We start from the raw sequence: 23,186 nt of genomic DNA on the forward strand, positions 1-23,186 counted from the left end.
TTGCTGAAGTACTTGACCCTAAGTTGGAGATATGATGCTTCATCTCTAAATGCTTCCATGTGTATGGCCTAAGAAAATTTTTCTACATAACAGTACTTTAAAAAAATTAATGAGACCTGTATGGTGTGGCTCAGTTGGTTGGGTGTCATCCCCTGCACTGAAAGATTGCTGGTTCAATTCCCAGTCGGGGCACATGCTCAGGTTGTAGGCTTGCTCCCCAGCATGGAGCATGGAAGTTTCATTCTCACATCAATGTTTCTCTTCCTCTACCTTCCTCTCTCTCAAAAAAATAAACTCAAAGTCTCAAACAAATGAAAGACAATGGCGTATTATCAGCTAATAAACTTATTGAAAACCTTCCAGTTATCCCTAAAAATACTTTAAAGTTGTTTTTATTGAAACAGGATCTAATCAAGTTCAGTCATTTTATTTGGTTCTGTCTCTTAAGTCTCTTTTTTAAACGTCTATTTCTTCTTTAAAAATATATTTTTATTGATTTCAGAGAGGAAGGAAGAGGGAGAGGTTAACATAAGGGAAGGAAGACAAGTTGTTAACTATAAAACATACTAAAAATGGAGAATGCATGGACCATGAAGATAGAGAGAATGGAGTAATTAGCATGTAATACAGTTATAGTGTCTCAAAAGAGTTCAACTTGTAGGTTGCTTGATTTCCCTAATCTTGGCTTATTCCCTAATCTTGGCTTATTGTGTGCATTGAGTATCAGTTTTGTGATACCCATCTTCCATTATTCATCCTTGGCCCTAGAGAGTTTGTCTGGATCCTAAAAGGGCTATTCTAATAAGCTTTAAGGCAGCTGTTCAGAGGGACCCATATTTTAGTCCTCAGTGGAAGATTAAAGGAGAGGAAAAGATAAAGATGTTATCTGAGGAGTACAAAAAGTATTTTTGAGACAAGGAGATAAATTATAGTTTCTTCCAAGCTTTTAACATTGTACCTTATTATATGCTTCCAGGTTGTTCTATGCTGTGGATGTTGATGAAGATATCTGGGAAGATGAGATTGAAGAAGACTAGTTCATTCCTACTGCTCCAGATGTGGAAGTGAAATGGTTTGCCCTAATCTTTTGCTGAGTATACAAAGTAACTTTGCAGGATATTTAGGGTTACCATTCATTCACTCTTCCAATGTAGAATATGAGGAGAACGAGGTTTACATTTTCATGTGGCACTACTGACTAAGGCACATTCATACATTTTTCAGTGTAACATAATGGAGAAAATTACAAGCCAAAGGTTCATAAAATGAAAACTAAGGCATATTAAATATTACCGTATTCCCAAAACTCTGAATAGTTAAAAATTTAAATATTTATTTTCTTCCCCAAGTTTTAAGTAAGGAGAAGGGGTGAAGAGTTCAACTTATAGACCTTTTTATCTCTGAGAATCATCCCTTTAAACTTCTGTGGGAGTCTCCTTACAGCTGGGTGGTTAGAAGCCTTATTAAAATTGTACCAAGAGCCTGATCTTACTCCATGTTACATTCCTTCCAACCTAAATTTTTGCTAAGTTCTTTTTGAAGGGAGCCCTTTATAGCTGATTGGATGGCCCAGTGCCATTTTGGTCTACTGCTTTTCAGAATAGAAATTTATAATTTAAAAAATATTATATAATACCACAAATAATGTGGGTCACCTGATACTGCTTTTCAGAATAGAAATTTATAATTTAAAAAATATTCTATAATACCACAAATAATGTGGGTCACCTGATACTGCTTTTAAGAATAGAAATTTATAATTTAAAAAATATTCTTTAATACCACAAACAATGTGGGTCACAGATATACCAGGTGATGTATAGTTCACTGATTTTGAGCCAAGTCTATTATTTAATGACACTGGCTCAGAAGAATTTCAGTGCTGTTCAGCTTTCCTGAGCAGTAGAGCCTAGATTCAAAACAACTTGTCTTTGCCACCTTTCATTCTACATTCTCTCTTTTACCCTCACCCAGCCTTCTGTTGGTAAGGACAATTTTAATATCAACTCCATCAGCTCATATTTTTATTTCTATTGCTGGAATAAGAGAAAGCCTAATATATTCATTCCCAAGCTGAACAAGCTGAGCTTCCAATTATGTGCTTTTTGAACTCCACACTACTGTAGTTCAGTCCTAACTTTCTAAATTCTTTTTATAGGTCTTCTCTAATGTGCTTTGGGATTTTGGTTTCCCACCTATTTTTTGCAACAGCACTGTTTTGGAAGATAATTTTGGCTTGCCTAGATCCCTATTTCAGGGTTTTGTTGGCATTTTGAAAAATTGTCTTTCCTTTTGGTTTGGTGAGTGGTTTGGTAGCAAAATAAGATTTTTTTGAAAAAGGGCAGAATTCAGCTGCAGCTATGAAAATGTTCTTTTTTCCTACCTTGTCACTGAAAATTGGGGAATCATTTTAACCATTTTATGTGTGTGTATCCAAAGAGTCAGCAGTGACTATTTCTGGATTGTCAATGAGGATGCTTAATCTTAAAAATAAAAATAATTTAAAATTGTCTTATAATTAGAGCAGAGTTGCTGATAAGTGTTCTGTTGCCAAAGTTTGTAAAGTTTTATTTTTGAGGCATGAGTTATGAGCTATCTTTAAGATGGTGAAGTTTTGGGTAGAGTACTTTTGTCTCTGAGTATAATGAAAATTGGGGTAACCCCCTGAGTGCCCTAGAAATAATTACCTTGTTAAAGATTGGTATATCAAGAAAGTACATGAACAGAGAGTATTGTACATAATTTAATTTCATGAAGGCCATTTTTACAAGTGGACAGAGATTTACCATAAACTGACATGAACCTCATGAGTCCTTTGGGTGAGAGTGAGAGAGCAGAGGGTCCCTTTGCAGACTGTCAGTTCATCCTGCCCAAAACTAGTTTGAAGAAGCCACATCTCTTGATTTTATGTTAAAGGTTTGGATGTAGAACTGATAAATGAAAATAAGTTACTAAATGACTTTTTAAGTCAAAATAGAGGTTTTGTGACATTTTAAGCTTGTGATTGAACAAATTTAAGAGCCTGCCTTTGTCAGTTGAGATGCATCTTGTCCCACTTATTTTTTTAAGTAATATTTTTAACTTAAAATAAATATACTTTAAATACACATCCCTTCCTGTTGAGAAGAATGATAGAGAAAAGACTTGGTGGCCACATTCCCAGACGTATAGCATTAACAGCAAGGTCATTTTTTAGTTATAGCGGGTTCTAGTTTACATTAGACATTAATATACTTACATTTTTGTTGTTGTTAAGAGAATTAACCAGATATGGTAATCATAAAGCCATTCATGTGGCTGCCTGCTTTGGAAGGGAATTTAAAAATTTTGGCAGGAATTTTGGAAATCCCACTAAGTAGTAATTTTGCCATAAGCATCACCAGCAGGTGGCAGCAGTTGCCATGTTATAAAAATTGAGTAAATGGTTAAGACTAGTAGCATTTTATGTCTGGTATTTTAATTTTCCTTTTTGTGTTTCATTATAGTCTGTTATACACATTGATGAGTAGAATGACATCCTAGATAATAAAACCCTAATATGCAAATCGACTGAACAGTGGAACTACTGGTTCGCTATTATGCGCACTGACCACCAGAGGGCAGACGCTCAATGCAGGAACTGCACCCTGATGGTCAGTGTGCTCCCACAGGGGGAGCACCGCTCAACCAGAAGCCAGGCTCACAACTGGTGAGTGCAGTGGCGGTGGCAGCAGTGCTAAGGAATAGCTAGCCAAGCAGTAAGGAGTAGCGAGCAGGCGGGCAGTAAGGAGCGAGGGGTCCTGGACTGCGAGAGGGATCCCGGACTGTGAGAGGGGTCCTGGACTGCGAGAGGGTGCAGGCCAGGCTGAGGGACCTCCCCCTGAACAAATTTTGTGCACCGGGCCTCTAGTCTAATAATAGCAGCAAGGCAGAAACAGAAGTATTACCAAATACTATAAGGCCACTTAAAACTGTATTTGAACCAGTTAACATCCATTTGTTATACAGGAAGGTGGCATTCTTGATAGTACTTGTCGGCAGCCACTTATACTCATACTTATAGCAATGAGTATAAGTTATAACTGCAGCTCCTGAGGATGGAGAAATTGTGACATTGTGGGACCCTCTGATAAGAGTATCCAAATAGTCAGCTCCTTGAACTTTGGCTTAATAAAAAAGTCAGCCAGCATACCAGACTGAGGGTTTTGAGTCAGAAAAATGGCTTTGATGATGTTCTTAACAAATGTTTATAATTTTTAGCTTTCAGCACCCACAGTCTAGTCTTGCACAATTCCAAGGATTCCCATATTTCTCTGAGCCAGAGGATGCTCAGCATTCTGTCACATTATCTCCTTGGAAACTGGTGCATCTCATCATAGTAAGGGTTTTGATTCCCAGGAAAGAGGCATCAAATTTGTATCTTCAATAGACCAGTTTGCTAATCCATTATCAAATAATATGCTGTTATTTCCCCTGGTTATTGTATATGATAACTACTCTTGGGGGTAACTGTCAGGCTTACAACAAATAATGGGTGTCTTCTAGAAATCAAGGCACTGATAGGAACAGGACAGAGCAGTATTTAGAGTCTGCTTTCATGAAGCTTACATTTAGTGGGAAACAAAATCATGCCAGGTGGCAGAGGTTCTGAGAAATAGAGCAGTGGGGGAGAGGGAATTGGAATTGCTATTTATGTTGGAGGGCCAAGGAAGGTCTCTGATAAATGACATTTGAGCAGAGATCTGAGGAAGTAAGGGGGTAAGCCATTCTGGAGGGGAATAGTGGGCCAGGCTCTTATATCCATCTCTACTTTGTAAACCGACAAATTTAATAGAAGAGGTGACACATTTGTGTCAACATGCTGCCATTTGAAACACATTCTAGCCACTCTTCCTAAAATATAGCTCTCAGTGTATATTTAATCTTTTTCCGTATCAGACTCGACTTTTTCTACTTAACTATATTAAATATTCATTGATCAAACTGTCACAACCTGGCCATTGGAAGGCCCATTTAACAGGTTGCTTTGACCTCTCAATACTGCCTCATTTTTTATTTATTTTAAATACGTTTTTATTCATTTTACAGAGGGTAAAGAAGAGGGATGGAAAGATAGAAACACATATGAGAGCGAAACATTGATCAGCTGCCTGCAACCTGAGCATGTTCCCTGACCCAAATCACTTCTTGGTTCATAGGTCCATGCTCAACCACTGAGCCATCCTGGCGGGGCTACTGCCTCATTTTTTAAAGCACCTTTGTTTTTATTGATTTCAGAGAGGAAGGGAGAGAGACAGAGAGAAACAGCAGTAATGAGAGAATCATTGACTTGCTGCCTCCTGCACACTCCCCACTGGGGATTCTAACCTGTAACCTGGGCATGTGCCCTGACCGGGAATCGAACTGTGACCTCCTGGTTCATAGGTCAATGCTCAACCACTGAGCCATGCCTATCGGGCAAGACAGATCTTTTTAAGGTCCTGAGTTCACACAGACATCGCCAGTTTGGCTGTCATCACTAAATCCTTTTTCATTTCATTCTAATATATTTTTTCTATAACATACCTTCTTAAAAATTAATCCCACCCAGCACGTAAACTATATGTCAATATAACTGATAAAAAATTAAACCCTTCTTCCAACTTCTACTTGTACTTCAGTTATACTGATCTAAGATATGCCATTATATTGATTTTTAAATTTAAAAACAAAGAAAGTAAACCTATTTTCCATACCATGCAAGTTTTTATTTTTATATCCCTCCTGGTCACAGATCTGCCTTATTCTTTTTAACAGCTGTATCCTTGTTTGGATCCCAAGTACAGTTAGAATATGAACAATTTATTGCTCAACTTTTCATTCCTACCATTTTTCACACAGGCGCTTTTCACCTCACTTTTATGACATATTTTCTTTTCCGCCAGTAAGTGAAAAAGATCTACAGTTGCTATGATCGTGACTTCCTGCAGAGAGGTTGTGAGAGTGAGTGTCAAGCTTTGTTCACCAGCTATTCCCAAAATATATTTGAACCCAGATCATCTTCTAACCTTTGGGAGGGTGGGGGTGGTGGAAATCCATAAATGACAAATTTTAAAACATTGGATTTAATAGAAAATATCACATTGTAAACAAGCCTATTGATCTGTCAGCTTAAAATAGAATGATAGCACAATCACACATGAAAAGACAAAATGCTGGTACCAAACAGCACTTAGAGGCTTGAGCTGGCTCTGAAAGATCTTCATGAGAAACAGAGGCGGCAGCAGCTTGAAACAGGCACCAAGGTAGTGGGGGGAGGCTTAAGAGGGTAAAAGGAAGACAGAGCAATAAACTCATCTTGTGAGCAGAGGTAAAGGATAAAGGGACAAAAGGGTTCCATTTCCTGATGTTCTAGAAACATCAGAGCACACAACATGAACCCGAGAGGTGAGGGGCAGTTTAGGTGGGAAAGGCAACCTTAGAAGCATTTGTATGTTGTCTTGGCACTCGGCTCCTAGGGAAGCAGGAGAGCAGGTCACTCGTGTTGTGACTAAACTCATCACTGAGCTGCTTGCCCCGCCCCTAGCACCTTGGCTGAACCCCACATTGAAACCGTGCCAGCGTCTGTTGCCCCAATGGACCTTGTACTTATTAATGAGTATGTAAAAGGGGGTGCCACAGGGAGGCCTTGGAACAAAAACACGGCTCTGGTGGGAAAAGGGCTTCTGCCTTTCTCGCCTTCCTCAGGTGCTGAAGGGTCCCTGAGGGAGAGGAGTTTGACGTTGCTGAGCCTCTCAAGGCTCCAAGCTTATCAGCAAAGCCTTCTCTTTAGCCCTTCCCTCCCAAGTCCTCCCCCAAGGAGTCCTCAGGGTTCATGGAAAGGCCAACTGAGAGAGAGAGAGAGAAACCGAGGAAAGAAAGGGGCAGTTTTCTTTCCATGGCACTTGTTGCTGACCAGAGGGACTGCCTCCTTATGCTGCTCTTAGACACAGAGTTCGTCCCTTCACCGGGAGCAGTGATGCTCAAATAAGGGGAGGCCTGCTCAAGAGGGGCCCTGAAGCCTCTCCAAAGAGGGTTTGTCCATACAGTAAGCCTGCTTCCCCAGCCGAGAACCTGCACATGATAGAGATTCCCAACAGGAGTGTGTTGTACGTGTGAACAGGGTCAGGCAGAACAAAAAGCCGAAACCCCCTAATCTGTGTAGAGCAGACATCAAAATATGGAGTGATTTTTTTTCTGATTAGTAAGTTACAGACAAGTCATTTCTCCCATAGCTAAACTCCGCAAATAGGCTGCACACTGCAGAGCCAAGAACAGTTAAGTTCACCCATTTATCCGGAGTAATTGTACTGGATTAAAAAAACACAATTCTGTCCTCAAGAGAATTTCCAGAGAGACCTGCCTGTCCTGCTGAGGTACATGGCACTGGATTAGCACAGGCTAGTCACTGTATGGTTTCTTAGAAGACTGGCTTTTCTCTGTCTCTTTCTCTTTGATACTGTACAAGGGGTCCACCAACTTGTTATGCACAAGCATTAAACCTACAAAAAAATGAAAAAACAAAGTAGTTAATGGAGGTAGAGGCAGAGTTCCACAACTGTCAACAGGAATACAGGAGCTCTCAAATTTTGTCCTAGAACTGATATCAACTCATGCTTTCTGTGTGGCTCCAAATGATAACCACACTAAGAATAGGAAAGAAATTGTTATTCCCAATAAATGGTGGAATCCACAGGACTTTCGTAAACCCGATCTCCAGGCGAGTTAGCCATTAAAATAATCTTTTCAGCAAAGAACAAATTCCTAATTTGCTCAGTAAAAGGATTTTCATACAAGTTTGCTTAAAAGCAGTGTGTCCTTTTAAAGTAAAAGAACAAGAGCCTCAGGACAGTTCGGTGCCTTTACAGGGAAAGGCCTGTGTGAGAGCAGGGAAGACAGACAGCCTGAGGCTCAAAGTCCCGCAGAGATCATCACATAGCCCTGGACAACTCTTCATTCTCTCCTCCTCCGCCGCCGAGCAAACCAGTCTCCAGAAATGGACCCTCACAGTTACGGATGGAAGAGAAACGACTGTGTATTCTGAGACAGCTTTTGATTTTTATTAAAATCAGAGTTGGTTAAAATGTCCAGAGCATGAAAGCTAGATCCACTCCCCACTCCTGGCATATCCTGAACTTGGCCACCTACTCCCAAGCCTGCCCCTCCCTCACCTTTGAAATACTTCACGGTCTTCACTTTCAGCTCCAGGGTGGCATCCTCGTCGCACACAAACACGGTGCGGGGATGCTGCTGGAAGGCAGACACAGTCCACATATGGTTCACTCCCTCCTCAATGGCTTTGTACAGAGCAAACGCCTTGTGAGCACCTGTGATGAGGATCATCACCTGGGGATCAGAGAACAAGCCCATGACAGCGGAGGAGCAGCGAACCGGAAGTCCAGGCACTTGAACTCTAGTGTGGCCGCCCCAAACAGCTGTAAGGAATACTGTTCTATATACCATCGTAAGTCTTAACCTTGCAGCACACTCTGCTCCGGGCTCCCCCTACGTTATCACACAAGTTGCCTGAGTAGGGAGCATCATTATTCCTTGTCCTATAAGGAAATGGGCTGAGGTTGGGGCCAGGGTTAAGTGACTTGCCCCAGGTCATTTCTGACCCTAAGTGCATGTTCTTGACACTCCATAGTGTCTCCTGGCACCTTTGATGGTGGCTGCAAGTGCCCTGTGAACAGACGTGCCCTACGAAGGCCCACTCTTACCCCAACAGTTGTGATTCTGGGTTCTAGGAGGTCCTAGGCGAGTGAGTTTTCACAATCACAAAAAGGTGAGTCCCAGTCTCTCAGGGGGCCTTGGAAGCAATGCTGAGAGTCATCTGGATGGTGAGGTCAGATCCCAACAAGGCTGCCTCTTAATCTGGTCTCTCTCAGTTCCGAGTATTAGACCTACTAATGTGACTTGGGTAATGCTTTTTGTTTAAACGAAACAAAGGCACAGACTCCCTTCAACAGCTGAAATACCAAGAAAGCAAGTAGTGGACAGTGATCATAAAGAACTCAGCTCCATAGATTTCCTTTGTAATTCACTTGCACCATGGAATTATGAACAGGGTTTACTGTTCCTTTCTTTTTACTTTTTAAATATGTTTTTATTGATTTTAGAGAGAGAGAAAGGGAGAGAGAGAAATATGGATGTGAGAGAGAAACATCAATCAGTTGCCTCCTGGGGACTGAACCTAAATCGTGGGCATGTACCCTGACCAGGAATAGAACCAGCAACCTTTTGGTACAGAGGATAATGCTCAACCAACTGAGCCACACCAGCCAGGGCTACTATTCCTTAAAAGGTGAGAAAACAGAGGCATAGAGAAAATATGGCTCTTTGTTCAGGATTCCAGATCTAATTTTAGAAGAGAGAATTTCCTGATATCCAGCCCAGGCTCTTTCTCAGATTAGCATTCACTGACATGACGGAGGTTTGCAAGCCACAAGGCCAAGAAAGCAGAGTGACCCTAGGTGCCGACTTGAAGCTACCCAACAGAAATCTGGCACCATTGCACTTTTCACAAGCGTTCACTTTAGACTTAGATATTTGTTTACAGACCTAGGCAAAGAAGCTTAAAGTTAAAATGTCTGTGGCTGCTTCCCACTAAATCTAACCCAGGAAGAAAAAATGCTTCTAAAATTCTAATGAAAGACAGCAGGAAATTAGAACCACACAAAAAATTCAAATGTTACCCAACTTTCTAGGAAAAAAAGTACTAAATTCAGTTTAGGACACTTCTATTTCCCACATTTATGAATCCCCGAACTTAGGGCTATACTAGTAACCACCAACATCCTGGAGCTATAGGAGCTCCCTTCAAACAGTGGCCCCCAACTGCAGGGAACCAGAGGTCCATCTTGGTACCTGGGCAGGTGCAAATTCATACTCAGACACCAGTACTGCTGGCTCCTCTGCCTGTGAGCAGCTCGAAAGGGTTACATGCACAGGCCAGGGAGCCTGCGGTCTCCTGGGCAGTCCTCACACTGGGAATAATGGTTCCCTCCAAAGAGGAAGGAGGAACACCGATAGGGGCAGTTGGGATTTTATCCTCATAATGTCTTCTTCTTTTTTTTTTTTATAGAGAGGAAGGAAGTGGGATAGAGAGTTAGAAACATCGATGAGAGAGAAACATTGATCAGCTGCCTCCTGCAAACCCCCTACTGGGGATGTGCCCGCAATCAAGGTACATGCCCTTGACTGGAATTGAACCTGGGACCCTTCAGTCCGCAGGCCAATGCTCTATCCACTGAGCCAAACCGGTAAGGGCAATGTCTTCATTTTTAAAACAAATGTATTTAGGTGGTACCTGTCGAGTTAAATTTCTTTAACAAAAAAAACCAGTCCAATCCCCAGTGAAGGCCTGTGGACCCCTTGCACCCTTACCTCTCTGGCATCCATGACAGTGCCCACACCCACCGTCAGGGCCATGGTGGGCACCTTGGCGAGATCTCCATCAAAGAACCTAGCATTGGCCAAGATGGTGTCCATGGCCAGTGTCTTCACACGGGTCCTGGATACCAGACTGGAGCCCGGCTCATTGAAGGCAATGTGTCCGTCAGGGCCGATGCCTGCCCAAGGAGAGAGTCAGGGCAGCCCTATCAGTGCCAGGGGCCTCAGACTGCAAGGGTCGACGCCCTCTCCTTCCCCATTCGGGGTCTACAAAACTTGAAAACCATGTCTCTCTTCTCCTGGGAAGGTATACTAAGCATGTGATCTTTCCCTCTCCACCTCCCACCCTTTTCTTTCTAGGGCACACACAGCCATTGTTAACTTGCTACCATTCTCAAAAAGCTAGGTAAAGGGGACTCCAAATAGCTTCCTCCTCCCCAGATCATTGACGTGTAACCTCTCTTTCTCTCTCTCTCCTGCTAATAGTCAGGGGTCCTGCTACCAGGGTAGTAACAGTCAATAAAACACACACAGGGCCTGGACAGGGGCTGCCAACTTTATACAGTCTCAGAACATGAGCACTCCTGGCTTCTTTCTCCCCATCCTCCTTCCTATATAATAAAAGGCTAATATGCGAATTGACCAAACAGCGGAATGACCCGTCACTATGACGTGCACTGACCACCAGGGGGCAGACACTCAATGCAGGAGCTGCCCCCTGGTGGTCAGTGCGCTCCCACAGGGGGACCGCCGCTCAGCCAGAAGCCCTCAGCTGGGCTTACGGCTGGCTGGCGAGCACAGCTGTGGTGAAAGAAGCCTCTCCCGCCTCCAAAGCAGCGCTAAGGAGGTCCTACGGCCGGCTTAGGCCCACTCCCCTAAGCTGTCAGTTGGACATCCCCCGAGGGCTCCTGGACTGGGAGAGGGTGCAGGCCGGACTGAGGGCTCCTCCCCCCCGAGTGCACGAATGTTGTGCACTGGGCCTCTAGTCTTGAATAAAGTTAAATCCAAAGCAGTAAAAGGCAGTTCAACTTCACACCCCTGTGGGTGACTCCGGAGCTGGCAACACATGGAAATGTAAGAGGGCAGCCCCGGGTAAGAACAAAGGCACAAATCTGAGACGGGGACACCCGAGGTGTGCCTTCCTTGTCTCCACCACTCTGGCCAGCTAACCTTGGGCAAATCACAAAACTTCCCTGGAGTTCACTTAGCTATTTACAACGTGCAGGAGCTGAGTGAGGAGTCTTCTGGGACTACATGTGATTTTACCTGTTTAGGTAAGTCCCATGACTGAGCTATAAAACTTTAAGATTGGGAAACAAAATCTCAGAGCCCAAATTCAAACCCTCAATCTACAGACAAGGCACTAAAGTGCAGAAAGAGGAGCTATCCAATGTCACACAGCTGCTGAGCAGCAGAACCAGGGCAGGGAGCTAGGGGTCCCACTCTGCCTTCCCTGTCTCCTCAGAGTAATGAGTGGCTCCTGCAGTCACTAGCACAGAGAAGAAGCTGTTTGAGACAGCATGTGTCTAACCATGCTGGATCTGGCCTAGACACCTGCGCACTGTCAAGCTCACCTCCAACGAACAGCTCAATCCCGCCTGCAGCCTGGATCTTCTCTTCAAAGGCGTCACACTCAGCCTGCAGGTCAGCTGCATTCCCATCCAGGATGTGGGTGTTTGCTGGGTGGATGTCAATGTGCTTGAAGAAGTTGTTCCACATAAAGGAGTGGTAACTCTCTGGGTGCTCTCGAGGAAGACCTGAGGGGCCATGGCCACACTCAGTCATGCCCAGGCGGAGCCAGAGCCTTCCTCCCGGGAGGAGGCCAGGATATCCCCAGGCCCCCAGAGATGCTCTCAGGGAAATGCCAGCCAGGAAACCCTGGGCACCAGCCCTCCGACCCTCACTTCCCTCGGGATAAGCTGAGCTGATGTCCCTAACTGTAACCACCACCACCTATGACTACAGGATTGGGCCAGAGGCCTGAGGAATCCCCTCATTTTGATCTCCTTTTCACAGGAGAATAACCTTAGGCTGGAGGCCAGAGTTAATCTGAGATTCTGGAGGTGGCTTAGGTACCTAGGAGTAAAGCTATGCCTATCTGGGAAAGGAAGCATGCACACCCCTCACCCTGTGCCTCCAAACCCCACCACTCACCTCGTTATACCCTGGTCAGCCTGACCCCAACTTGAATACCAGGTGGTTAGAGAGAATTATGTCAGGGCTTCCCAAAAGGTTTTTTTCAGTCAAGAAGAAAAAGCATGCTTAAAGTGAATATTTAATGCTTAATGTTAAACATCAAGAATGTTTACAGTGAGCCTTAAAAAGGAAGGAAATTCTGACACATGCCACAACATGATGAACCTCAACAACATGATGTTAAGTGAAATAAGCCAGTCACAAAAAAGACAAAATACTGTATGATTCGTTATGTGAGGTACCTAGAGTAGTAAATTCATAGAGAAAGTAAAATGGTGATTGCCAGGGGCTGCAGGAGTGGGAAATGGGGAGTGAGTGTTTAATGGGTATAGAGTTTCAGTTTTGCAAAATGAAAAGAGTTGTGGAGATTGGTTGCACAGCAATATGACTGTGCTTAACACTACTGAGCACACATAAAAATGGTTAAGATGGTACATTTTATGTTATGTGTATTTTGCTACAATTTTTAAAAAATGTTTAAAGTGAAACCATTACAATATTATAGGGGGGATGGTCAGGCATGGAAGGAGGTGACAGAGACCAAGGTGGTACAGCTTTTCAGTAGTGGAAAAGTCACCAGTCTCATCTCCCCTCCCAGTGTACCTGGCAGCAAGGGGAGCTAGAGGATGAACACTGGAGAGAAAGTCCAGACAGAGACACGGGGACACCCCCAGCCAGGTCCCATTTCCAATCATTTGTTCTAAAAAGAAGGGCATGGAGTTGGGGAGGAGGCAAAGGAGAAAATACTAGAATATTTACTAAGTGCTTGCTCTAAATAAGAGGCTTCCACATGTGTGGTATAATTTAATGCTTACAACCTATGTGGTCAGTTTTATTGGCCCCATTTTAAAGCTGAGTAAACCAAGGCCTGGAAGAGACAGGCATCAGTAATTGAGCCTACCACCAGATGTCACTGGTTTCCTGACACTCCAAGTTCCTCTCCAGCCTGCGAGGGGGAGGAGTTCCGACTCTCCTGGAATCAGATAAGGACTGAAAGGGAAAGACTCACCCACATACTCGTCCATGTTGAAGGTCTTCACATATTTGAAGGACAGGTCTCCATTCTTATAGTACTCAATTAGCTTCTTGTAGCAGCCAAGTGGGGTGCTCCCTACAAGAGTGGGCACAGCCATGAATGCCCTTCAGCCTCCCACCCCCACCCCTGGAAGCCCAGAGGGCACCCGGGAATGAGTCAGGGCTGCTTCAAACAAGTCAGATCTGAAGTCCTGCATGTCATGCTTGTTTACTGCCTAGTTCCCCACTAGACTGTAAGCCCCAGAGGGGCAGAGCTGTGTCTGTTTTGTCCATTGCTAAATCCCCACCGTGCAGCGCGCTGATGATTGAAATGACTGTGATTAGTACTTGAGTGAACATCAGACTTAATTACTAACATGACATTCTCTGAGCAAATACTCTGTGTGAGGCACAGGGGCTCGTGAAGGGGATGCAGAGAAGCGAGAGATACAGCAGCCACCCTGGAAGAGCTATCTCAGAGTGGGGACCAGAAGCAGTAATTGCAGCTGTGACAGGGGTAAGCACGGGCCAGCCTGAGGGTTCAGAGAAGACTTCCCTGAGGAGCAGCAAACTCCCAGGTTGAGTCTTATTAAAGAGCGAGTCATAGAACACATAAAAAAGGCAGGAGGAGTGCTTCTGAAAGAAAGAATCAGGATTATTTGCTTGGAGGAGCTGGGATCAAAATATCTTCCTATAAAGGCAACATTCTGATTTTTCCCAAAGAAACGGACTGGATGGTGGGGCTAGATAGTAGCACTCCAGATGCACAGAAAAGAAATTCACTCATTACATAAAATGTATGCCTTAAGGCACTGGGACTTAATCCTGCGAAGGAACCCATGGGTGACAGGGCTGACTTAGGATGTAGCCAAAAATCACGTTCTTCCTGCTCCAGGAGCAGGCAGCAACCCAACCACCTACAAAGGAAGCTGGGTCCTCTATTTTGTGAGTCCAGGAGGCAGGGGAGTTGTTCACTCAGCACCGGTCCCTCAGAGTCCTCCTTCAAGTCCCCTGGCTCCCTAAAATCCCCTAATACCTACTCTCCCCCCACTTCACAATCCATGGCCCCCTCTCCATCACATAACGCACCGGTGGGGAGCCCCAAGGTGAAGTACTTGTCTGGTCCTGGGTTAAACTGGATGATGCGGTTCCTGATGTATTTGGCGGCCCACTCACTGGCCTGAGAATAGTGGTCCAGGATGATGAGCTTCATCTTGTTCTGCAGGGGGCAGGTGAGAAAAGGACTCAGTTATAAGGGGCGGGGAGAAAGGGATGCAGGTGTTTGGCTTAGAAGAGAAGCCCCTCTCACGCAGCAACACCCGGTCATCTGAGCCAGGAAGAGGAAGGCATTAACTTTCAGTTCACAGAGGAATTGACAGCTGGGCCCAGTGCCGCCATCACCCACCAGGTGGCGCCGCTGTGGCACAGACCTGAGTTCTAATCTCAATTACTTCCTTTACCAGAACCTTGGTCTGAGGACCCAAATTCTCTGAGCCGGTTTTCTCTTGTGTGAAAATGGGAACATAAGTACCTACCTGACCAATTTCACGATGGTGAATACTAAATAAGAGAATGTATGTAACCACATTTCTCAATATCTTGTAGCTCGACCCATCCCTCCATCCCCACCCGCTGGATATTCTCTACCCACAGGCTCCTCATTAACTGCAGGGCCAGCGGTTCATCTTGGGTCCCGTGGGCTTTGCTGGAGAGACGTGTTCTCTCCCACCTGCCGGCCTTGCCTGTGGATCTTCAGTTTCCGCCAAAGGCCACCGGGAAAGGGTAATCGTTCCAGGAGGGCATTTGCTCCCCCGCACTGCGCTCAGAGTGGGAAGGCCCGAGGCGGAAGTGACCGCTTCGGCCCTCGGTGGGGTTCAGGAGTGTTCCCCCACCCCGAAGGCGATCCCATTGCCCTCCAGCCCCGCCTAGGAGGGAGTCCGAGCCGGTCGCTGGGGTCCCGGCTCGGGGTGTGGTGTCGGAGGACAGGACAGCGCGCGGAAACCCGGCCGCCCCCGCCCCCGCCCGAGGTCCTCGCAGCCCCGCTCCCCACTTACGCCGACACCTCCCGCTGCAGGGGCAGCTGCGGCGCTGGCGGCCCGCCCCGCGCGCGTCACGTGGCCGCGGTCACGCGGTGCCGCGCGCAGCCCACCGAGCCAGCTCCGCAGGGCGGACTCCGGGGGCCGCACCTCAAGGGCTGACTCTTGGGCCTTGGGGGCCACGCACCCTGTCTTCTCGTGCAGGCCTGTGCGCGGGGACGGCGGGGCTTCGAGAGGCGTTCTGTGCGGGCGTGGGGAGACTTGGAGGCTCAGGTGTTCGCTCCCAGGAATGCTGTTCACGGCCCCTGGCTACGCCCGCCCGGGGTGAGGCTGGGGGAGGAATCATTCCTTCCTTAGTTTCCTGCGGTTGGGCCTGGCCTTGCCTTCGGTATCTTTGTGGGTTGTTGTGTGTGTTTTTTATGTCACTTACCTAGATATAACAACTACAGGGTGTTCCCCCCAAAATATATACACACTTTGAATAATTATTAATTCCAATGGGTTGAATACAAAAAGAAAGAAACATCAATTGAGCTATACATTTTTGTATACATTTTTTTTGGGGGGGGGTTAATGATGTTGTTTTAAATGTAATTGGTTCTTTTCTGCCTTTTTTTTTTTTTTAAGCCCAACGCATAGTAGAGAAAAAGGTGGGTCCCTGGACTTGCCACCAGTCCAAACTGTTTTTCCTTGAATATACTTACATTATATTTTACAGAAATGGGAACATATCCGTGCCACTCACAATCAGCTAGGTGGCCACATTCTCCAGCTCCTGTGACTGCTCTGTGTGGACAGCCCCTGGCGGGCCCCGCCCCTGGGCCCCCGCTGCTGCAGACCAGCTTCACTGGGCGGTTTAACCTGGTGAGACCCGGAGAGACAGGGCTGTGGGGCCTTTTACAGTTGGAGGGACTTGTTCTTTGGCGTCAGTGTTCGTATAGGTGTGTGTGTGTGTGTGTGTGTTTTATTTTTTATTTTTTAATATATTTTATTGATTTTTTTTTTTTACAGAGAGTAAGGGAGAGGGATAGAGTTAGAAACATCGATGAGAGAGAAATATCGATCAGCTGCCTCTTGCACACCTCCTACTGGGGATGCCTGCAACCAAGGTACATGCCCTTGACCGGAATCGAACCTGGGACCTTTCAGTCCACAGGCTGATGCTCTAGCCACTGAGCCAAACTGGTTAGGGCGTGTGTGTGTGTGTGTGTGTGTGTGTGTGTGTGTGTTTTAGAGAGAGAGAGAGAGAGGAAGGAAGGGTGGGAGGGAGGGAGAGAAACATCAATTTGTTGTTTCACTTATTTATGCATTCATTGGTTGATTCTTATACATGCCCTGGCATACATTCTTGTACTAGTATGTGCCCTTACCAGGGATCAAACCTTAGCATATAGGGCTGATGCTCTAACCAACTGAGCTACCCAGCCAGGGCCTTGGTATAGCTTGTTTTTAATTCAGTCAGAAATCTCATCTGAGCATGAGGATTGCAGATGTTTCACAGTGAGGTTCCAGCTCTAGTCTTCAAGCACCTCAGATAACATGGGCTGGAATGCAGCAGCTGCCTTCAGATCTTTCCAGGAAGAGTGACTCCATGTGACTGAACAGGGCATGTTCCTTTCTGTAGGGAAGTCTGGAATCTGTGCAGTCAGCCTGGGGACGAAACAGAGAGAGCTGGGTTTGAATTCTGGCCTAGCCAATCTCCACTTCTCGGGTGAGTGACTCAAGCAAATGACTCAACTTCTCCAGCTCTCATTTTCTTATCTGGATGGAACATGGAGTTTAGAGGGAATTGAAGAAAACTGACCCCATGTGGCTGTTGTGTGCATTAGATGAAAGGTTAGCATAGCTTGGCATTCGTGGCTAGCCATGATTAACTCTTATTTCCTCTGACTCTCCTGACAGCCCTTTCTCTAACCCTGAAATGCTCTCCACCCTGACCTCCTGCCCCCTTCACACTCCACCCACTCCACGCCTGGGTTTAAACTATTACCCATCCTCCCATCCTCCCATCCCCTTATCCCCTTGTTTTAGAACTAAAATGGACTAATTTGAAGAATCACGAGTTCATTCACACAGTGGAACTGTTACTGGAAAGGGGACCCGGCCCTGAGTGGGTCTGCCTAGGCTGGCTGGTAGTGTGTACCTTCTTGACGTTGTGCAGGAAAGACTTCACATTACAAGCCCGGGTGCTTTTTAGAGAATATTTATTGAAGCTGGGGACAGTGAAACAAGGAAGGGCCTAGGATAGAAGAAACAGCAAGAGAGGGACCAGGTGGGGACATGAGCCTAGGCTGGGCTGCTTTGGCTCACTAAGAAGTCTGAGAAAAGGGAGCCTCGGGGACAGGTTCAGGGAGCTGCCCACTGCTCCCTGATTGCAGGCCTTGTGGGGTCCCCCAGATGCATGCCTGTGGGGAAGAGGAGGGGGGAGGGAAAGGCACAGGCATGCTCCTGGGAGGAAGAGCCCAGGCTGGGATCTTCGTTTTCTCAGGGGGTTTAAAGGCTGACAGTTTAGGGGAGGATCTCAATAGGATATTCACCAGTTCTGTGCCGATGTGCCAAAATGAGATTTATTCCCTTAACTTCTTCTGTCCTTGGGTGTGGTTGGCAAATGGCACTAATTGGATTTCTGCTGTATATCTCCCTGAAAAGGATGATTTAAGCTACTTACTCTCTGGCTAGGGACAAGTACAAACCATTTACTCATTTTGTTGGTTTGTTTTTACAAAATGAAAACAATTCCTATTATTTTGGTACACTCTTATTTGTGATTTGTTTCCACTCTTCTGTCATGTGTGTGCCACATGAAAACTATAAAATAAATAACTGATTATTAGGCAGGAATAAGGAGCCAGAAAAAAAATCCAGTCAACTACAGATGTTTTCTTAAGTGTCCTTGGTTACAGAAGATAGGATTTTGCGATTTGCTAGATGGCTGTAAACTGCTTGGCTGTTTAACTATCTGTCTCAGTTTCCCTATTCCCCTGGTCCTGGCTTACTAGTCTGTCTCAGAACGTCCTGCTCCGTTGTGTGGATGGATGTTTTTGTACTCTTTAATACGCCCTCGCTTTGAGCAAACATCCTGCTCCTTTGTCCCCCAAATCCTGCTTGGTTCACGGGTTCATGTGGGTTTGATGGACCTGGCCCTACCAACGAGAGGCTTCCATACCGCTGGCCATAATTGGTTCAGGGCTGGGTAGTCATGGAAGACACTAACCCAACAGCCTGTTACAGCCTGCCTTCTCCCTTGCTTCCAATGTAGACGCTGGACAGTCTAATACTCTCCCTGCCTCTCACCTAGGGGAGGCCTGGTAACTTAGTTCTGGCCAAGGAATTAGAAGGATGGCTTCTGAGAAAATACTTTACTTTCTGAGAAAAGTGGAAAAACACATGTGGCAAGAAAATGGGATCTCCGTACAGCCATGGGAGTCAGCCATCCCGGACGTGGGTCCGCAGCCCCAGTCCCGGCCTGGTCAGTATTATGAGGGAAATCTCACGAGAAACACTGAACCAGCATCACTCAGCTTAGTGGTTCCTGAATTCCTGACCCACAGAAGTTATGAGATTTTAAACATCTGTATTTTTTTTAAGCTGCTAACTTATACACAATATTTGGTTAGCAGCAATAGATCTCTAATACATTCAGAAAAATTCCACATGTGGAGTGGATGATGGGCAGGACATTCAACCTGCATCTCTCCCCCTTATCTCTGACCCACCAGAGACACTCCATTCCTCACCCCCGAGCCCCCACATTGTGCTGCCCCCCCCCCACCCCGTGCTTCTGGAATCTTCTGCCAAGGCTTTCCCCCGAGCCTTTCTTCCTGTTATTTGCTGTCTTCAGTGCTACACATACTGACTCCACTTATACCCATGCTGAAAGAGAACTTAGTAACATCCATGTAAAATAATAAAACATTTCAACGGATGAAATTCATTTCAAAAGAGTGATAGCAAGTGGTACAATAATTATCCACTTTGGCCTGTGATTTATTTTCCCTTTTATATAGAATGTCCCTCTTAAGAACAGCTTTGCTAATAAAAGGGATAAACTTTTCATTAATTCTTTAACATATTTAACAAGTTCTTTAAGCATTGGAGTACTTCAGTAACAATGTTTGCTTTTCTTTCATTTTGTATCGTCCTATTGCTAAATTGATATTGAAAAGTGAACAAGAAATAAGTAGACATTTTCCAATGCAGTATTTCAAAAGTCAACCAGAATTTTGGGATCCTTTTCTTTAGAATTAAAGTATAATGTCAGTATTTCATATAAATGGAGGAGTCTCTCAATGACATTTTTTTTACTGATTTGAGAGAGGGAAAGAGAGAGATTGATTTGTTGTTTCACTTATTTATGTGTTTATTGGTTGATTTTTTTTTTCAGAGAGAGAGAGAGAGAGGAAGGGAAAGGGGTAGAGAGAGGGAGAGAGGGAGAGAGAGAGAGAGAGAGAGAGAGAGAGAGAGAGAGAGAGAGAGAAACACCAACATGAGAGAGAAACATCGATCAGTTGCCTCCCTTAAGTCCCCTGACTGGTGATCAAACCCACAACCTGGGTATGTGCCCTGACCTGGAATCAAACCCGTGACCTTTCAGTGTCTGGATCGATGCTCCAACCAACTGAACCATACGGTCAGGGCATAGTTGATTCTTGTATGTGCCCTGACCAGGGATTGAACCTCAACCTTGGTGTATTGGGATGATGCACTAACCAAGTGAGCTACCTGGCCAGAGCCAATAACATTTGTTAAAGAGAGTCAATGGCCTTTGAATATGAGAGAAATGAAGAATATTGAACACCAAAAAAACCACCAAAATCCTTACATTGCTCAGAACAGTGTAAATGCTGAAGTAGAACAGTTTCATGACAGTTACTTCAGTCTGAAGAGAAAAGACATCAGATACTATTGAGCAGCATTATGCAGAATATGGGCAGGACAAGCAACACCTTCCATAGTTATCCATGCTTTACTTCAGCTTTGAATGAACTTTGTACCCTTATGCAGACATTCATCAAAAGCTGTATTATCTCCAACTGGGTAGTAAAAATTTTCAAATGAACTTTTTATATATACAAAAAACTGCATATATTTAATATGTAATTTGATTAAGTTTGGACATATGCATACATCTGTGAACTGTCACCACAATCAAGATAGATGTACATCACCTCCAAAAGTTTTTTGTGTCCTTTTGTTTTTGGTGTGTGTTTATCATTAACAATAACAGAGTTTCTGCAAAAATTTGCTACTGTTTCTGAAGTTTCATCTGGAAAGAATTCTACTCCCAATAGCCTCATAAGCAAACCTTTTTCATAAGAAAAATATTACACAACCCAGCCGGTGTGGCTCAGTGGTTGAGCATCAACCTATGAATCAGGAGGTCACATGCTGGGTTGCCAGCTCAATCCCCAGTGGGGAGCATGCAGGAAGCAGCCAATCAGTGTTTCTCTCCCATCATTGATGTTTCTATCTCTGTGTCCTTCCTCTCTGAGATCGATAAAAATCCTATCTAATAACTAGAGGCCCAGTGCACGAAATTCGTGCACGGAGGGGGGTTGTCCCTCAGCCCAGCCTGTACCCTCTCCAAAATGGGACCCCTCGAGGGATGTCCGACTGCCCATTTAGGCCCGATCCCTAGGATCGGGCCTAAACGGACAGCCGAACATCCCTTTCACAATCCAGGACTGCTGGCTCCCAACTGCTTGCCTCTCTGCCTTCCTGATTGCCCCTAACCGCTTCTGCCTACCAGCCTGATCACCCCCTAACCACTCTGCTGCCAGCCTGTTTGCCCCAAGTTCCCTCCTCTGCCGGCCTGGTCACCCCTAACTGCCCTCTCCTGCAGGGCTGACTACCTCCAACTGCCCTCCCTTGCAGGCTTGGTCCCTCTCAACTGCCCTCCCTTGCAGGCCGGGTGCCTCCCAACTGCCCTCTCCTGCTGGCCATCTTGTGGTGGCCATCTTGTGTCCACATGGGGGCAGGATCTTTGACCACATGGGGGCAGCTATATTGTGTGTTGGAGTGATGGTCAATCTGCATATTACTCTTTTATTAGATAGGATAGAGGCCTGGTACAGGGGTGGGGGCCAGCTGGTTTGCCCTGAAGGGCGTCCAAGGGATCGGCCCTAAACGGGCAGTCGGGCATCCCTTGAGGGGTCCCATTTTGGAGAGGGTACAGGCTGGGCTGAGGGACAACCCCCCTCCGTGCACAAATTTCGTGCACCGGGCCTCTAGTATATTATAAAAAAAGAAAAAAATACCACACAAAGGAAGAGTTGTTTCTGCATTGTGATTACCTGTATTGTGGCTATGCCATAAAAAGATGAGACATTTAGATCTTTGATAATCTTTGTAATAATAAATGGAGCTATTTCATTTTTGGAAATGTGTTTGCAATTTTGGAACCAGAAAACACTTCTGGTAGTAGTACATTCAAATAGTTATTTTAATATATTGTTACTGATTTCAGAGAAGAAGGGAGAGGAATAGAGAGATAGAAACATCAGTGATGAGAGAGAATCATTAATTGGCTGCCTCCTGTACGCCCCCCACTGGGGATTGAGCCTGCATCCTGGGCATATGCCCTGACTGGGAATTGAACTGTGACCTCCTGGTTCATAGGTCGATGCTCAACCACTGAGCCACACCAGCTGGGCCAGTTATTTGAGCTGACAGACTGATGATGATATAGAGTGGGGAAGTCCATTACATTTCTGCTACAATTATTTTATCTTCTTAATCTGAATTTCTCTTCATCAAAATAATGTTAGGTTATCACTTTTCTTAGGACTAGTTGAGGAACTCATGCATCTTTTATGCTTAACTCATGCATCGTATGCTGGTTTATGTCTGATTTTCCACCTTTTACGTTGAATGAACAATTGTATACTAAAGCTTCAAGTGGAATTTTTCCTCATTTAATAAATGTCCGCTGCTCAGTAAATTTAGCATGAAATTTTTGCTTGCTTTTTAGTATTTTGGGTTCAAATATACACAAAATATATAACAGAAACCACTGTAAGTATCAAAGAGATTGAATTTGATAATCTCACAATGGCAACGGTGTATCTATCACAAGTCTGAACTCATAATTGTTAAAAGGGCTCCAAATCCGTTAAATTGAACTTGACATCTGATGCAAAGAAGGTGAACTTCCTGTTTGTCTGAAAGCGAGAACTGTACTTTTAAGGCAAAGTCTCCCCCACAAAGCCAGAACCGATTTAAGGTAAGGTTTGGGGAAGCCTGGCGCAGGGGCTGGTGGACTTTCAGAAGTATTTAAGGGATGTAAGGCCTTTCAGCTGTGTTAGTGCATCTCTGGAGCAAGGCTGCCTTTGACTCGCTGCCTTCAAGCACAGTCCAGGAGTGAGGCACTTGCTGATTGGCTGTGTCTAGGCGTGTGGGGGCTGTCACCGATTGGCTGGCTGTCAGAAACGAGGTTCTTCCATGGATTTCCTCACTTTAAGAAGCATGTAACTGGGGTGAGAGTATTGCTGATTGGCTGATTTTCAGAACAAAAATCGTAAGTTATTTTTTATTAAATAAGGGTGGTTTCTG

The 23,186-nt window shown here is 45.1% G+C and overlaps 2 protein-coding genes and 1 long non-coding RNA gene across 11 annotated transcripts in view; 2 read left to right on the plus strand and 1 right to left on the minus strand.

Annotated features, from left to right (window-relative positions):
- RNF14 (ring finger protein 14) overlaps nt 1-8,158 on the plus strand; it is a 48,227-nt gene extending 40,069 nt beyond the window's left edge. For 2 of the 7 annotated variants that reach the window (XM_079770084.1, XM_079770083.1), the window contains one exon: nt 977-3,395. In XM_079770084.1, coding sequence (XP_079626210.1) covers nt 977-1,037 — 61 coding nt within the window. In that variant the 3' untranslated portion in view covers nt 1,038-3,395. Of the gene's footprint in view, nt 1-976; nt 3,453-5,903; nt 5,962-7,865 lie in introns of those variants that run through there. The other 5 variants (XR_013813486.1, XM_079770086.1, XM_079770085.1 and 2 more) reach the window with 5 other exon arrangements.
- On the minus strand, nt 5,960-15,815 carry GNPDA1 (glucosamine-6-phosphate deaminase 1). Of its 3 annotated transcripts, none has more exons than XM_079770089.1 (7): nt 15,654-15,815; nt 14,689-14,818; nt 13,595-13,696; nt 11,964-12,146; nt 10,384-10,568; nt 8,169-8,343; nt 5,960-7,499 (listed from the first exon to the last, which is right to left on the minus strand). In XM_079770089.1, the coding sequence occupies exons 2-7, from the start codon at nt 14,810-14,812 to the stop codon at nt 7,399-7,401; spliced, it is 870 nt and encodes a 289-aa protein (XP_079626215.1). In that variant the 5' UTR covers nt 14,813-14,818; nt 15,654-15,815; the 3' UTR covers nt 5,960-7,398. The 3 variants fall into 3 exon arrangements, with proteins under 3 accessions (XP_079626215.1, XP_079626217.1, XP_079626216.1); XM_079770091.1 differs by lacking the exon at nt 15,654-15,815 and adding an exon at nt 15,342-15,598; XM_079770090.1 differs by lacking the exon at nt 15,654-15,815 and adding an exon at nt 15,329-15,598.
- A 40-nt stretch (nt 15,816-15,855) lies between these two features.
- Nucleotides 15,856-23,186, plus strand: part of LOC307098947 — a 59,445-nt gene continuing 52,114 nt past the window's right edge. Inside the window, exons 1-3 of the long non-coding RNA XR_013813487.1 lie at nt 15,856-15,959; nt 16,354-16,499; nt 17,260-17,346. This is a non-coding gene — a long non-coding RNA (uncharacterized lncRNA). The remainder of the gene's footprint in view (nt 15,960-16,353; nt 16,500-17,259; nt 17,347-23,186) is intronic.

This window comes from Cnephaeus nilssonii, assembly GCF_951640355.1.
Source record: "Cnephaeus nilssonii genome assembly, chromosome: 5".
Lineage (NCBI taxonomy): Eukaryota > Metazoa > Chordata > Mammalia > Chiroptera > Vespertilionidae > Cnephaeus > Cnephaeus nilssonii.

Coding starts and splice junctions, on each gene's coding strand:
- GNPDA1 (XM_079770089.1), bottom strand. CDS start 14,812: ATGAAGCTCATCATCCTGGACCACTATTCTCAGGCCAGTGAGTGGGCC. Junction 12,147..13,594: donor CAACATGGACGAGTATGTGG/GTGAGTCTTTCC, acceptor ATGGCCCCTCAG/GTCTTCCTCGAGAGCACCCA. Junction 7,500..8,168: donor GACCGTGAAGTATTTCAAAG/GTGAGGGAGGGG, acceptor ATTTTTTTGTAG/GTTTAATGCTTGTGCATAAC.